This window comes from Oryctolagus cuniculus, chromosome 9 (assembly GCF_051225735.1).
Source record: "Oryctolagus cuniculus isolate XC-2025 breed Fujian yellow rabbit chromosome 9, ASM5122573v1, whole genome shotgun sequence".
NCBI lineage: Eukaryota > Metazoa > Chordata > Mammalia > Lagomorpha > Leporidae > Oryctolagus > Oryctolagus cuniculus.
In genome coordinates, this window is record NC_142875.1 from 62183735 (window position 1) to 62200998 (window position 17264).

The following is a 17264-nucleotide window of genomic DNA, read 5'->3' on the forward strand; positions in this document are numbered from 1 at the left end:
AAAATAGAAGCCAGACCTTGAACCTCCCCTGTTGAAAATATTTCACTACCTCAGCACTCACAGAATGAAGCACAGGTACTCCAATGCAGCACAAAAGGTCTTCGGTGGTTTTTTTCCTACCAGAAGTGCCAGCAGCTTCCTGCATGGGACGTTTCTGGATGACTCAATGTCTGGATGGTGCTACTAGCATTCTGTGCCCAGGGCTGGGGATGCTAGGCATCCGGCAGTCCCCAAGACAAACCTGCACAAGAAACTCTCCCCTTAAATGGCCAGTGGTGCCACCAATGAGGAAGGCTCTTGGTGGCTCCTGGTTGCTTCTCCAGCCTTCTAGGTCACTCTGCTACACTATAGCTACATAACTCTTCTTCCCTAATGTGAGTTCTGATTTTTTTTCTTGCCTTTATACCTTACTTCTTCTATGTCTTATGAATTCTGACATCTAGAATGATTCTTTTTGCTTTACCAACTCGTCCTTTAAGCCAGAGCTCAGGTGTCACTTCTACCAGGAAGTTGCTACAGATACACACACACACACACACACACACACATAGAGTCTTACTCAAATGCACCTTCCTGAAGTGCTGTATGCTCTACACTGACCACTTTGTTTTGTAATTATGGATTTTCTCCATTAGCCTATGAAAGTCTTACAGGGTAGAAATAAATAATATGCACCCAGGAGACTTTATAAAAACCTTATAAGAATTTTAAGGAGTGGATGGCTGGGATCCTTCCTGACATGACTGAGATGGTGGTGCTTAAGGACGTATCATTATTTTATAGCTCAAATAGTCATTATATAGGTAACAAATATCAGCATTATTTTTTAGCGCAGGCAACTGTTAAAGGTCAAAGTTTTAGATCAGGTCTGCCTGCCTTTAGGTCCACTATTCCATGCTACGCAGGTCACGCCATGCCCTGAATCTTTCCTAACCCCACACCCACCTTTAAAAGTGCACCCAGCGTCTCGCTTGGCATTCCACTTACCCATGCTGAGGATTGTGGGTCACGGGGAGCAATTTGACAAGCACTTCTGTTTGGCAGTTCTGCATCCAGTCTGCTCAAGAACTCAGCAGTTTTGCTACAGGGAACACAAATAGGTGTGAGAGCCTTCGTGAAAACAGAAATATCCTTGTTTACTGCGCCTTTGGACAGCAGCCTGGGCTGTTACTGAGCGATGACAAACAGCATCCCCGGTAGAACAAAAGGTTAAGTTGAGAACAAGGGACCGCAGAAAATCAAAACAAAACGCTATCACAAGACTGCATTCCTGCAAAAACATGAGTTTGAGAAAGATAAAACGAGGTGTGAACCTATAATTCCCTTTTTCCACTTTGTATTATTGGCATGGAGATAAGTGCTCCTGCGGATTCCACAGTACGAGGCCTAATTTCCCATCAGGACATGCAGAGTTTGACACTCACATATCAGGACGGAGCTGCGGAACATTAATCCCCTACAAGAGCTTATTTCACACCAGCTTTACGTTGCGCCCTTCACCCACCAGGGTCTTTCTCATAGTCACCTCGCCTCCCTCGTGGCTTCGATGACCCCCAGTGTACACACACCCTCTGAGCCAGCAACTCTCCCGTTTATAGATCTTGAACCTCATTGTGATTCTGAACGCAGACATGGACTCTGGCTCACCGGGCACAGAAACACACACACCTTTGCGCTTGATTTGAAGGAGCTGATGAACCTGTTTCACGGAGGTTAAAAAGTGCTGTGGATTCTGGTCTGCATTTCTGACATGTCTTTTTTAGCTCTGAAAGGTTGACCTAGAACTGTCCTCAGTTTTAATGCGACGTTGTTTGTTTTCCCCTTAAATACCAAACCACCACTCCAAACTCTCCTCCCACCGATGTTAAGCATAAAGCAGTAGAATCATTTCCCACTCCTTATTTCAGTGATTGCCCCCTCCCTTGTCCTTCTCCCGTGTGATGTGTGGGATTTTTATCCCTTTATTCCATATTCACAAGCGAATACCTCACCATGTCCTAATTCACTTTGCAACTGACTCGCGCAGCCTGCTCCCATCTGCCTGCTTCTTCTTGCTCTCCCTCCACGTCGTTCTAATATTTCAGATCTAATGCTAAAATGAGTCATCAAATACAAAGGGAACACACAGGGTCTGCTAAGAACAAATGGCACCCAGTAGGGGAAAGAGTCAAAACAAGGAGCTGGAAGCTAGACAGAGATGCCATCAGCCCTGCCAAGAACTACTTAGGTAGAACATGGCGTTTGAACAAGGTCAGAGGTTAGAGTTGGGAAAGAAGAGCTGCAAGCGAAGTAGCACACATAACCCTGGGAAGCGTCAGCCTCTGGCAGCTGAGACAAGCAGCCTTTCCATTTGTCTAGCATTACTTATCTTGCCCAAAATAGACAAGGAGACTAATGAAGTCCCACCGTCTGTGAGCTGCCCCACTGTCTGGGCCTTTATGAAGTCATCAGTCAAAAGTGTGAAAGGAAGAGAGTTGCCACACGTTTGGATGAGGTTTCTGAAAATTCTCAGCTGAGGGCAGACCATGGGGGAAAGTGGTGAAAAGAAACTGCAGGCCAAGTTGACTGGCAGCCTCTCAGCACGTGCTGATGGCTGCTTCCTGCTTCTTACCCGGCTGGACAGAGAACCACTAGCCGTGGCCCTCGTGCCACGATCCCTGCCCCAATCATGCTGCCAGGTGAAGGCACTGCGACAGGGTCACAGGTCTATTGCAGAAAATTCTCTACAGAGAATGTGGGTTACTCCCAAGTAATTAATTCAACAAACAAGTTATAAAGTGAACTGGCAATTTTTCTAATGTTAGCACAGTGCCTGGTAAATAAAAGAATTTCCATATTGCCTAGCCTGCATTGGGATTCCTGTAGGTAACTGTGGTCACATCGAATAAAAATAAAATACAGAAGCTCCTTGAAGGGCAAATGAAGGGAAATGCCCTCAGGGAAGTCCAAGTAGACTAAGAACTCAGCACTGCTGCCCACAGCTCCCTTTCCCTTGGGGTTCTCGCTATTTATCAGCAGCTCTGGGAGGGGGTTGGACCTCTTCCACGTCACCCTTTTGACGCCAGCATTAATAAAGGACCTTTCCCTTTATTCTTTGTAGAACTGGTGAGACTGGTTTTGAAGATATAATTTACTAATGTCCAACTTAAATGATCTTCAAGGACCTTTCCTGCTTATTCCTAGGATGATTTCTATAGCTTCTTCTAAAAGATCTCTTTGGGATAACCTCTCCTTAACATAACACAGTTGGGACAGGGATGCTGGCTGCTCACCAAAACTTATGTCCTCCTCTTCTTCTGGTCACTCAACCTTACTATACTTCGTAGCCTGTTTTGCAGCTCAGGTTGGACAACGGATTGGATCTTGAGCAGTGGAAGGTGAGAGGAAGAGATGCACACCACTTCCAATGCTAATTTGTTTTTAAGACCTGAAAGGCAGAGTTTGGATAGATATAGAGATATATAGAGAGGTACAGAGAAAGAGCTCTCCCATCTGCTGGTTCATCCTCCAAAAGGCCACAACACCCAGGGTTTAGCCAGGCTGAAGCCAGGAGCCAGGAACTGCATCCAGGCCTGCCACATAGATAGCCCCAAGCACTGGGCTATCTACTGCTGCTTTCCCAGGCACGTCAACAGGTAGCTAGATCAGAAGTAGAGCAGCAGGGACTTGAAGTGGATGCTGGCATCACAGGTGGCAGCTTAACTAGCAGTGCCACCACCCTGGCCCCCACGATTAATTTCTTATAAACTTCCTATGCAAGGGCTTCCATACAGTTTTCTCCTTATGGCCAGCTGGAATAGAGACAATCTGTAGGACAACTTTGGAATTTATTTCTTGCCTTTAGCAGCACTTCTGTCAGTTCGCTCCCTAAATACCTGAGTGGAAAGAGCTGCCTTTCAAATCTGTTCACCCGTGTCTTAACTTAGCAAAAAGAAAAACCAAAAAAAACCCATATACATATATAGTTCTCAAGTTATTATATATTACAGAAGTTGCTTATTACAGCAATTAGTTTACCCTCATAATGCAGCAAAGTAAGGATTACACTTTGAGAATCATTTCTCAATTTGGGTAATCAGTTCCAAAAGTATATAAGTCACCAAGATAAGCAAAAAAAAAAAAAAAAAAAAAAGAGAGAGAGAGAGAGAGAAAGAAAAAACGAAAAAACGGGGGCTGGTATTGTGGCACTGCAGGTTAAGCTGTCACCTGCTACACTGGTATCCTATAACAGAGCAACAGCTCCAATCCCAGTGGCTTGGCTAATGTGCCTGGGAAAGCAATGGAAGATGGTCCAAGTATTTGGGCCCCTGACACTCACATGGGAGACCAGAGTGGAGTTTCAGGCTCTTGGCTTCAGCCTGGTTCAGTCCCAGTTGTTGTGGACATTTGAGGAGTGAACCAGTGGATGAAGATCTCTCTTTCACTCTCTCTCTCTTTAACTCTGCCTTTCAAGTAAATAATAAAATTAATCTTTTATTAAAAACAAAAAGGAAAAGGGCTTTTCAAGGATTCAGTTTGGCTTCTGAGTCATTTCAGAACTTTAGGATAGGAAGGTAGGAAAGGGGAAGAACTAATTCATCCTTATGGAGTCTGCTTATCAGGTCTGGGGGCTGCCTAAACCTGAAGAAGGAAAATGAGTATTCATTTGTTCTAAAACCACTAGGGTCTTGTCTCATGTGAAGATGGGTGAGGGAGGTCCTGGCACTGTGGCACAAGCATCACAAATGGGCACTGGTTCAAGTACTGGCTGTTCCACTTCCAATCCAGCTCCTTGCTAATATGCCCAGAAAAGCAGTGGAGGATAGCCCAAGTGGTTGGGCCTCTAAACGATGTGGGAGATTCAAAGAAGCTCCTAGCTCCTGGCTTTGGATTGGCCTGGCTCCGGCCATTGCAGCCATTTGGGGAGTGAACCAGTGGATGGAAGATCTCTCTCTTCCTCTTTGTCCCTCTCTCTCTGTAACTGACTTTCAAATAAATGAATAAATCCTAAAAAAAATAAAAGATGGGTGAGGGTTTGAGAGGAGAAAGTTTATTATGGGAAAATAAGAGAAAGAAAGGAATGTGGCTTGTTAAATTGTGATGTGATGGAATATTTAACATCTATTAATAGAGATACAACAATAGTAAAACCTGACTTTGGTGAAATGACAAAAAAAATTAGGCAACCTATGTACCTATATCTTAAATGAGAAAAAAATATATACATAATACTCAAGCTATTTCCTATTTTGGTAAAATATATTTTTTCACACAGAGTGAAGTACGCATCTGTTGGGTCATTTGAATATCCCAGATTCGCAAAAGCCAGTTCCTATAAGGTTTTCTTGTTTGAGAGTTAAAAAAGAAAGATTTGGATTATTATGTAAAAAGGAACTGGTAGAATAAAAATGGGGGTGGCTTTTGGTACAGCAGTTAAGTCCCCATTTAGGATGCCCACCTCTCATATTGGAGTGCGTGGTTCAAAACCAGGCTTCTCCACTTCCAGTCCAGCTTCCTGCTACCGTGTATGCTGGGAGGCAGCAGGTGATGATGCAATTAGTTAGATCTCTGCTTCCCACATGGAGTCCCAGACTCCTGGCTTCGGCCTGGCCCAGCCCTGGCTGGATCTTTCCCGGACTTTGGAAATGAACAAAAGGATAGACAGTATCTTTCCTTCTGTCTCTCTGCCTTTCAAATAAATAAATGGAATCTTTGCAAAAAATGAAAACTAAAAATTAACTTAGACAGGGAGGAGCTTTTGAGTGAGGAGCCTGCCCCTCAACCTCATAGCTGGACTACAAGGGGTGAAAAGCCTTTCTCCACCTGGTTACCCATATCTGCCAGCTTTGAACCAGAATAAAACATATAAGAATATTCTGATGAAAATGCTAACCACCACATCTAAGTTAAACGGCCATAATGAGGAGGGTACCCTCAATGAATAACAGCTGTTGTAAATCCCTCCCCCGTCCTTTTCACCTCCTGGGAGTGGATGGGGCAGTTAGTTTTCTCTCCGCTCACCTCCCATTTGCTAACATCTGAAGGTACTTCGACAAGGTCTTAGCAAATGGAATTGAAAGGTAAGTGCATGCCTAGTGTTTTTTTCATAATACACATTTGCCATGTACATTTTAAAGACTGCTTGTACAAACTCAAGTGGTAAGTAACGTAAATGGGTGGGAAACAGGAGCTGAGACCCCATGATAGGTGGCCAGTGTCCTGCAGGTCAGTGATAGAGAACGCAGAGGCAGTAGCAAGGATGTCAACAAAGTAAGAGAGTGAGATTCCATGTAAAGGGGTCAACTCCATGGGGACACAAGCCGGTGTTGCCAGATGTCCTAATTTTTATAGCTATCACCAATCTGCTGAAAAAACTTGGCAAGTAATTAAAACATTTTTTTAAGCACTGTGACCCAACACTGTGCTGGTTAAAAAAAAATCTTTCTGCAAGGCAGATGTGACCCAAGAGACCCAACAGCTCCTTGAGTGTGAATTGTTTCTGCCTGTTCAGGCTTGTGTTGTCAATGTGTATTTCTCAACTATGAATATCTATCCTTCATGTTTATTTAAAAAAATAAAGAATACGCAAGAACAGATTCTTCTATTGAAAATGGGGTTAAGAGACAGCTACTATGAAGTTTATGTCATCAGCTAACAGTAGGAGAAAAGGGGATATCATAACTTATTTCCTATTTATACCAAACTCTAAAGTATGGGATCGAATTTACAGTTTAAAACTTTATGCATTTTTGTTAATATCTGAAGCAATGGCGGAACGTTAGATAGAAGATGAAAAAACAGAGGCGGGCACTGTGGCACAACAGTGTAGGCTGGCCCTTGGGACACCCACATCCCATATCAGGGTGCCCGGATCAAGTCCTGGCTGCTCCAAGCTTCTCATCGAGCAGCTTACTGCTGCTGTGTCTGGGAGGCCCCAGCTCATAGCCCAAGAACTTGGGTTTCTGCCACACATTTGGGAGACTCGGATAGAGTTCCTGACTCCTGGTTTTGGCCTGGTCCAGCCTCAGCTGTTGTGGGCATTTAGAGAATGAAACAGGCGATGGAAGATCCCTCTCTCCTCTCCTCCCTCTCTCTCCCCTTGTCACTCTGCTTTTCAATTCGATCAATCAAATAAATATTTTTTAAAAGACTGAAAGACAATTCTCAAAAAGTATATAATCAAAGAAAAAATAAGAATAGGATTTGTGGGCAAAATGCATAAAAACTGCTAACCAATCAAATCAGAAAAAGACAAACAATTCAAAAGGAAAGTAGAAAAAAAGATAGAAACGTACACTTCACAGAAAAAAGAACAATAGCATATGACTTATCTAATGTTTATTATGTGTCACACCCTGCTGGAAGCAATTTACATATGTTAATTTCATGATACCTCCTAAGGTTCCAGTATAATCTCCAGTTTACAGAAATAACTTACTCAAGTCATAATACAGCTGCTAAATGTCAAGCCAGGACTCAGACCTGGGCAGCCTGACTCCAGAGACCACGCTTCCAGCCACCACACTTGCGTGCTTCTCTTACAAATAAATGCCCATGTGAAAAACACAATGATTGCAAACATAGAAATTAGAACATGATACTATTTCACACCTGTCATTTTTTGGCAACACACAAAAAAATGCATAAAATTTGTCTTATGCTAGAGAGGGTGTCTGGTAGAATTGGTACTCTTTAAAAAAAAGATTTATTTATTTTATTTGAAAGGTAGAGTAACAGGGAAAGGGAGAGAAAGAGAGAGAGACATCTTCCATCTGCTAGTTCACTCTCCAAATGCCTGCAACATCCAGGACTGGGCTAGCCCAAAGCCAGGAGCCAGGAGCTTCATGCAGGTCTCCCATATGGGTGCAGGGGCCCAAGCACTTGGGCCATCTCTTCTGCTGCTTTCCCAGGTGCACCAACAGGGAGCTGGATTAGAAATGGAGCAGCTGGGAATTGAAGCAGCGCCTACACGGGATGCTGGTGCTGCTTAACCTGTTAGGCCACTGTGCTGGACCCTGAAATTGGTAGTTTTGTAAAGTGCTGATAGGAAAACAAATTGGCTCATTACTTTAAATAGCAATTTGGGGCCGGCGCCACAGCTCACTAGGCTAACCTTGTAGCACCGGCACACCGGGTTCTAGTCCCGGTCGGGGTGCCGGATTCTGTCCCGGTTGCCCCTCTTCCAGGCCAGCTCTCTGCTGTGGCCAGGGAGTGCAGTGGAGGATGGCCCAAGTGCTTGGGCCCTGCACCCCATGGGAGACCAGGAGAAGCACCTGGCTCCTGCCATCGGATCAGCGCGGTGCACCGGCTGCAGCACGCCGGCCGCGGCGGCCATTGGAGGGTGAACCAACGACAAAGAAGACCTTTCTCTCTGTCTCTCTCTCTCACTGTCCACTCTGCCTGTCCAAAAAAAAAAAAAAAATAGCAATTTGACAATATCTAGTAGAGCCTAGTATGTGCATAAAATCTAGGTGATGCTCTAAAATGCCACTTTAACAGGTGTCCAAGGAGACCTGGAAAAGGATGTTTAGTCCAACAGCATTTCCAGGAGTCCCAGAAATAAAGACAGAAGATGGATGGAGAAGAAAAGAAGGAGGGAGGGAGAAAGGAATTCATGTGCAGTATGAATCAATATGGTTAAGTCTTGAAAACACATTCAATACAGGAAAAATAGTAAAAAAAAAAAAAAGACACGACACAGTGAGATTTTTAAAAAATAATTCAGCACTCCATACTTTTAAATAATTATATATAAAATACATATATAAATAATACATATATATAAATTAGAAAAAGTTGCATAGTGAAAGGAGCAGCTCCTGACATCCAGGAATTGGTCTGAGGGTCATATCTACACCTCCGTGCTATTACAAATTGACCCATGCTGTAGTCCAGTCTTGTTCTACTGTTGGACACAGATAGTCACCCAGAAATTCAGCTTCATACAAGGTCATCCTGCAACCTACAAATTGCCAAGTCTCTCCCCGCAGTTGAACAAATACTTTTACCTGTTTACCAATTATAGCTTCACATCCATTACAGTCTGTCCTGTCTACAGATAAGATTTATCAAGGCACCCAAACATAAAATCATCCAAACATTCTAATGGCATCCAATCCAGTCTAATCCCTTACTTCTCTAAATTTTTCCTAAAAGAATACAACTAAAGCCCAAATCCTAAAGCAGTTTCTTTCTAACACTTTCTTATCGAGATACGCCACTGATCCCAGTAGTATGTGTTTTCCTTGGCTTCTGTGAGTAATAAATCCCACTTACTCAACTATGGACATATTTCTGGTAAGTTTTGGCTGAAACTTACAAATGTTATAAACCAGGCCAGTGGTCACTGCTAGGAAGAAATGGAGGAAGAGGGGATAAGAGTGAAAGGATAACATTCTAGTAGTGTCCATAATGTTTAATTTTGTTAAAATTAACCCAATGTAAGTAAAATACCAACAGCAGGACCATGTTAACATATGTGGATGATACATAATTTCCGGGTGTTTGACACATTATTCCAATTAAGAAGAAAAAGCACACACACTCTAAAGGGAAAAACTTCGCAGATACCAGCCTGGATTTCATGGAACAATAGTTTCCAAAACACCCATAGCAAGACTTTTGAGGGGCTGGCTTGCAGAGAATCATCTGTGGTGCTTCTGAGAAATACTGGACTCAAGACTTCCACTCTAATTCAGCATGTCAGGGGTACAATCCAGGAATCTGTTTTCCTTAATAGCACCCCTGGCGATTTTAGGAACTTGGACAGTACTACAGAAGGAAGTTTAATAGGCATAATTGTCATAGGGCCACACGATTCTGACTTGTGAATAATTCATGTTACGGGTCACATTTGGAAACAACACCTCAGCATGTCTTAGGAGCTGTCTGTAGAAGTACTGCCTAACTATATGTCCAACCCGTACTCTGCAATAGCTTCACAAATCTGAATTTCACCACCCACCATGAAGTTGTGGTCATCTAGGGAGTGATGCAGCAAATGGAAGACCCCTTTCTCTCTCTGCCTCTGCCTCTCTGTGACTCTGCCTTTCAAATAAATAAATATTTTTTTCAAAGGGGAAAAAAAATAACTTTATGGTAGAAACCACTTTAACCAAATGATCCAATTAAACATCATTAGTAATAAAGGTATCAGTATGGGGTAGCCTCTGACATAACGTACCGAGAAGGACACAGAATCACTTCTGTAATACTTGGGATGAAAATTATAACCTCAATGTAGTTGTGAGAAAACAACAGAGAAACGCAAATTGGGGTACACTCTTCAAAGTAATCAGCCAGTACCCACTGAAATTGTCAAAGTCATGGAAGACAAGAGGAAAAAATGAAGAATTGTCATAGATCGGTGGAAACTAAGGAATCAAAATGACTGCACACCTTATGTGATCTTGAATTAGATCCAGAAGTAGAAAAGAGACATTGGAGGGAAACTGGTGAAATCTGAATGTTTGCAAGTTTAGTTAATAGTATTGTGTCAGTGTTAATTTCCTGGTTTTAATCATTGCACAACTGTTATGTAAGAGATCACCAGATGAAGGTTTTACAGGAAACTACAATTTTAACAGCTTTTCTCAAGTTGAATATTGTTTTCAAAATAAAAGTAACAACAGAAACAAGGAAGGAAACTTAGCCTTGCTTTCCTATATTACCTCAAACTTGGCTATATCTTAAGAATAGCATTTCCCCCTGAGTTCCCTTAATGGACCATTTTATTTTATGGAGCCATTTTATTTCTCATGTACATATTCCTCAGTGTCTGAGGCATTCTGTGAGCTCGCTAAGGTGCTACCAGGCCATTATTTCTCCCCTGCCACTTGCAAAAATGTCTGCTCCTGTGGCACTCATGACATCAGAATCTATCATCCTTGCTGCCCTTCTCATCCTTCAGCCTTCTGGTCAACCATCTCTCATTAACAATGTAGCTTCCTCCTGAAACCCTCATCAACAACGTGGGTGTCCTACACATCCTCTCGACCTCCAGCACCCCACACACAACGTTCTTATTTTCAGTAGTTCTTCACTCCACCTCAGCTACAGTCTTAGTGTTTTATCCTGGACATTGTTGCCTTTGGTAAACATCTTATCTCCAAACTATCAAATGAGAAATCCTACTCTGCACACAACTTCCTGTCATTCTACGCTCTTTCAAATGCTCACTACAACAATTTTCTCATCTCTTTATGATTTCCAAACCCTTATTTTCCCTTTTTTCTCACCATTACCTCCTACCTATCTTCACCTCTTTACAGCTTAGATACACAGTCCATTTTAAAAATCTTTCCCTGGGGCCAGCACTGTGGCACAGTAGGTTAATTCTCTGCCTGCGGCCCCAGCATCCCATACGGGTGCCAGTTCTAGTCCCGGCTGCTCTTCTTCTAGTCCAGCTCTCTGCTCTGGTCTGGGAAAGCAGTAGAAATTGATCCAAGTGTTTGGGCCTCTGCACCTGCATGGGAGACCCGGAAGAAGCTCCAGGCTCCTGGCTTCAGATCGGCACAGCTCTGGCCTTTGCGACCATTTGGGGGAGTGAACCAGTGGATGGAAGACCTTTCTCTCTGTCTCTCCTTCTCACTGTCTATAACTCTACCTCTCAAATAAAATCTTTCAAAATCTTTCCCTTTCAAATGCTTTTAACTCTCTTCTTCTACACTGTCCTCCATCATATTGGCTGGGAAAAAAATCTTGAACCCAAATAAAATCAATATCAACTGCCTTCTCTGGGTCTACACCAGAGCAGGTGAATCAAAGTTGGGAAGAATAACATAACAGGGGGCTTGGTGATGGAACGTGTGAACAAAGAGTAGTGGGGTAGACTGGCAGCGCATGGAGCTCATAAACTCTTATTTAACTCAGTAATTCTATTCCATTTCACTCATGATTTTTTTTTCCTCAACATCTCATCTGTTCTACCTCAAACCTTACTTTCAACTGACAATCTCCTTATACTTAACAGAGAACAGAGAAGTCATAAATCTTACATCCATCCCAACACCAAATCTTCAAGGCTCCTTATCTCTGTACACTTCTTCCTTCTCCTCCTCAAAAAAAAAAATGCTTTAAACAGTACTTCCTCAATTATAACAAGAGAAGTGCTCTTCTTAATCAGTGGATAATGATCATGTGTGCTTAGGAACTCATCCAAATATACCTGCTCAAGGGCTTTATGTCTTGTGTCATCCCCCTTTTTCCAATCTCATCTTCCTCTATTGTGCTATTTCTATCAGTATACAAACATAACCAATTTAAGAACAGCCATCATTGACCCCACAGCCCCATCCAGCTGCTGCCTCGTTTCATTGTTCCTCTTCTGAAATTACCCAGTGTTGATAAGTGACATCTCTATTTGCATATCTCCATTAACTTCTGAGTCTAAATCCAATCAATCTCCATCCCACCGTCATAGCCAAGTCATTCCTGTCACGATCAGAAACGACTTCTTCACAGCATATCCACTCATTTCCCAGCATATCCCTCATTTGGCCTTTCAGGAGCAATGGAGAATTGACTAATCTCTCCTTTTAGAAACAGCATACCACAGTCTTGATTTACCTAAACTCTAAGTGGCAGAGCTCCTCAGCACTCACTCCTGGGCTCTCTTCTCAAATGCACAGCTTCTTATTAAGTGATTTCATCCATTTTCATTGCTTTATATTTATATGTTAATATTTCCTAAATGTCTATCTCCCATATACCTGCTTATGGAGACCAAATTCATATGTAGTATCTCCATTTAGTATCTCCCAGGAACCTCCACCTGAGCATGTTTAAACTTATACTTTTCTTTTACTTCCAAAACCTTGGTTTCCTCCTAATAGTTCCCACCCCAGCACATGGCATCATGATACATCCAACGCATCACATCAGAAACTTAGAAGTCATCCTTAATTTCTTCTTCTCCCCAACATCAATATGTTCTACTGATTTTTCCACCACATACATGTACTTTTCTCTGTGTTGATGCATCCTAATGTAAGCCACCAACTCTTAGCTGGACTATTGTAGTAACATCTTCAGTAGCTGCTCCATTTCCACGCTTGCCTCCTCAGCCTATTCTCCACATAGCAACCACAGTAATTACTTCTTTAAAAATTAAATAAAATTAAAATCTTCTGAGGATTCTTCCCTGTGTCTTGAACAAAATCCGGACTTTGTTCCAATTCATAGGTCTGGCTCTTTCTGATTTTATCAGTTTCAAGATATTTTTCTCTTTCTTTTTCTTTTTTTTTTTTTATTTTAACCCAGGTACACCAGCTTCCTTCCAGATGATTTACTACACAGTTCCCCCGTCAGCTAGAACTATGCCTGTCCCTCAGCCCAGATCTTTCTTCCCATGTTCTCAGCATGGCTGATTCTGCCTCATCCTTCTATCTTCAATTAAAATGCCACTTTCCTGGAGAGTCAAGTCCTCCTTCATATGCTAACTAAGTATTTTCCTCTCCCAGTCCCATCATTCTTGATGACTATGCCAGATCTCTACCACTGCAACATTAAACTAGATAGTTCTTTGTCCATTCATTTATTAACTTAACTTCCACATTGATCATGAAATCATATATGCTTTTCACAATACCTCCAAAAAATCTAATATAGTGTTCTAGACATACAGGTGCTCCTCAAATTATGACATGAGTTCCATCCTGGTAAATCCATCACAAGGTGAAATCACCATAAGCTGAAAACACATTTGATAGGTCTAACCTACAAAACATCACAGCTGTGAACTGTAGAGCATCAGTTGTTTGCTTATCAGTTGAATTACTGAATTAAACAAGAGTTTATGATAGTGTGCCTCACTGGGCACTGAGCATTGCTGTTACTGCCCAGCATCAGGAGAGTACAGTATTGTACAGTACTAGCCTAAGGAAAGAGCAAAATTCAAACTCTGAAGTACGATTTCTACTTACTTCAGTATCATAAAGTCAAAATGTTTTAAGTGGATAGACTTTAAATCTCATTGTTTAATTTCTATCTTTGCAGGGTTTCCCTTAGGAATTGTGGCTTTTTAGGATTTAGGGATATTTTGAGATTTATTAAGAATCTTTGAGTTCACTGGTCATGGCCAATTTTGTGGCAGTTACATCAAAATTTACAAAGAACATGTGTTTTCATATAATGGGCACAATATTTATAACTGTATATAATCATGCCTATCGTTATTCAAGTTCTCTATTATTTATGTTGCTTTTTGGTTCACTTGAGCTGCTAATTTCTATGGAGAATCAGCAAAAGAAAAGAAAATGGGTAAATCCACAGTCTACCAGAGATTTTTACAGCTTTTGTTTAGTTTTTGTGCTATGTATTTCAGATATATGTTGATAGAGATATATGACTTACATTTTCTTTTAAATGTGATATTTTATCCACATAAAATATCTTCTAGCCTGATGAATGCTTTTCACCTTGAATTCAACTGGTTTCATATTAATAGAGCTGCACCTGCTTTGTTTTGTTAGCAGAAAGATATTATTTTATCAATATGCCCTGTAACAGCAGACAGCTAGATTTTTATTATTTTATGTGATCCCATAGTTTTTCTTTTAATAAGAAAATCTAGCCTCTATACCTTTTTTATGAATACTAACTTGTTAGACTTAATATTTTGCTTACTTGTTATATTGTATTGTGAAATTTGCACCTTCTCTTCTACCTTTTGCTGAAATGATCGAATTTTCACGTGTTATACTTTTACATGTTTTTTTTAAAAAAATTGACACAATAAACCTACATGTTACAGAGTACAGAATGAAATTTCAATTTCTGTGTACACTGAATGATAACCAAATCAGAGTGACTCACATGTCCAGTACCTTAAACCTTTATCATTTATTTAGGGAGAGTACATTCAAAATCCTCTCTTCCAGGTATTTTGATATGCATAACAAATTAATGATATCTACAGTTATGCTTCCAACCAATAGAAGAGAGAACTTGGTCTCCTATTTGACTATAACATTACATATGTCGATCAACCTCTCCCCAAACCCCCAACCCACCCCTCCTACTTTCTTCAGACTCTGATACCCACTATTCTATTCTCATTCTATGAGACCAACACACTTAGATTCTACATGTGAGTGAAATGTTTCTATGATAAATAAGACTAATGCATTTTTATTTGATATTTATACATATAACTAAATATATAACATTTTTCTATAAATATCTGTAATTCATAAGTACCCCGTATGCAACAGAGGAAAAAAATCAATATTGAGTTCATATCCCTCTCTCTTCTTTGTATCTTTTCTAGTGCTGAAATTCTCTGTGATTTTGATTTGATCCTATTCATTTTTTTAAAGATTTATTTATTTATTTGAAAGTGAGAATTATGGAGAGAGAGGGGAAGAGAGAGAGAAAGAAATCTTCCATCCCTTGATTCACTCCCTAGATGGCCACAACAGCCTGGGCTGAACCAAGCCAAAGTCAGGAGCCAAGAGCTTCTTCCAGGTCTTCCAAGTGGGTAACAGGGGCCCAAGCACTTGGGCCATTTTCTGCTGCTTTTCCCAAGCCATTAGCAGGGAGCTGGATCAGAAGGGGAACAGCCGGGACAAACTGGTACCTATATGGGATATCCACATCGCGGGCGGTGGCTTTACCCCTATGCCACAATGCGGCCCCATCCTGTTGAGTTATTTAAATATATTTGAAAGGCAGAGAGACAGAGATCTTGCATCTATTTGTTTATTCCCCAGATGCCCACTATAACCATGACTGGGCCATGCCAAAGTCAGGCATCCAGAGCTCAATCTGGGTCTCCCAAGTGGGTTACAGGGACCTGACCAGCGGAGCCATCACTTGCTGCCTTGGAGGGTGAGCACTAGCAGGAAGTTGGAATCAGAAGTGGAGTGAGGATGTGAACCTAGACATTTTCAATATGGGATGCAAATGTCCCATTCCGCATTTTAACCACTGTACCAAGTGCCCACCCCAGTACTGACTCTTATTAAAATAAAAGGGACAGGGAAGGGTGAGAAATGAAAATTGATCACACACAAGGGGACTTCAGAAAGTTCAAAGAAAAATCGAGGTTGGCGGGGTGGCTCACTTGGTTAATCCTCCACCTGTGGTGCCGGCATCCCATATGGGCGCCGGGGTTCTAGTCCCGGTTGCTCCTCTTCCAGTCCAGCTCTCTGCTGTGGCCCGGGAGGGCGGTAGAGGATGGCCCAAGTGCTTGGGCCCCCGCACCCGATTGGCACAGCACCAGCCATAGCGGCCATTTTGGGGGTGAACCAATGGAAGGAGGACCTTTCTCTCTGTCTCTCTCTCTCACTAACTCTGTCAAATAAATAAAAATTTAAAAGTTCAAAGAAAAATCAAGTTTTTTTGATGCAAAAAAATATATCCATGCAAATTTTTTCACAACATGGCAGTTTCCATGAATTTTTGAAGATCCCTTCTATTTCACTGTGTCACTGTCTTCTTTGTTCACAATTGCCCTGGTATCTTACATTTTTTTTTTTCGGAGGGGAGAGGTGGTGGTGGGAGATGATGGATTATTTATTTAGCTAGAGTTTATTTTCTGGTCTTCTTCTTCCACCAAAAAGCCTCTTAGAATTCACATAGATATGATGCTAGTTGGCCATGCAGGTAGCTTGTCTCCAGGCCTGGACATATGTTCCCCCAGGTGCAGTACTATGTTACCAGGAATGCCTTCAGGACCACAGGACCCTCTTAGTGATTCCAGAGCTTTATCCTGGGGACAGAGGTCAGAGTCAGCTGCTCCCTCTTACTTCTTCCTCTGCTGTCCTGCTGGAGTTCAGTATGTTCAGTATCTCTCTCCAAGCACTGTACCAGCTCTTTTAAACGGATCATGTTGATCAATCTCATAGGTTAGTAGCTCTCACTACTCCCACTCCATGTTACACATGAGGAAACAGGGCCCAAGAGGATAAGTAACACTCATCAGTAAGTGAGGAGAGAGGTCAAGGTGGGATCCCATGCAGCCAAACCCCACATCTCTTGTCCTTCAAAGAGGGGAACACAAGAGAGTACTAGATTCCAGTGATGAGATCAATAGATAGTTTTTTGTAAATGACATGCTAGTCAACCTTTTATCCTTTACCATATATTAATTGCATACTGAGAAATATAGGAGCTGGCCTGGCACTCCCAGCTAGGCCTTGGCAGTCTCCTGTTGAAAAGTGAACAATTTCTCATAATATCAACTTTGGAAGAGATCACTATGGCTACGATGGATCACGACAAACACTCTGTGCCATCTCTGAACACAGAAAAATATGTGAACCATCTCCAAACCACAAGGTGGG

General features: G+C 41.8%; 1 protein-coding gene across 15 annotated transcripts in view; it reads right to left on the reverse strand.

Moving 5' to 3' along the window:
• Nucleotides 1-17264, reverse strand: part of EPSTI1 (epithelial stromal interaction 1) — a 107353-nt gene that overhangs the window by 36682 nt on the left and 53407 nt on the right. For all 15 annotated transcript variants that reach the window (XM_089303642.1, XM_008260007.5, XM_089303643.1 and 12 more), the window contains one exon: nt 988-1081. In XM_089303642.1, the coding sequence (XP_089159768.1) occupies nt 988-1081 (94 nt within the window). The remainder of the gene's footprint in view (nt 1-987; nt 1082-17264) is intronic.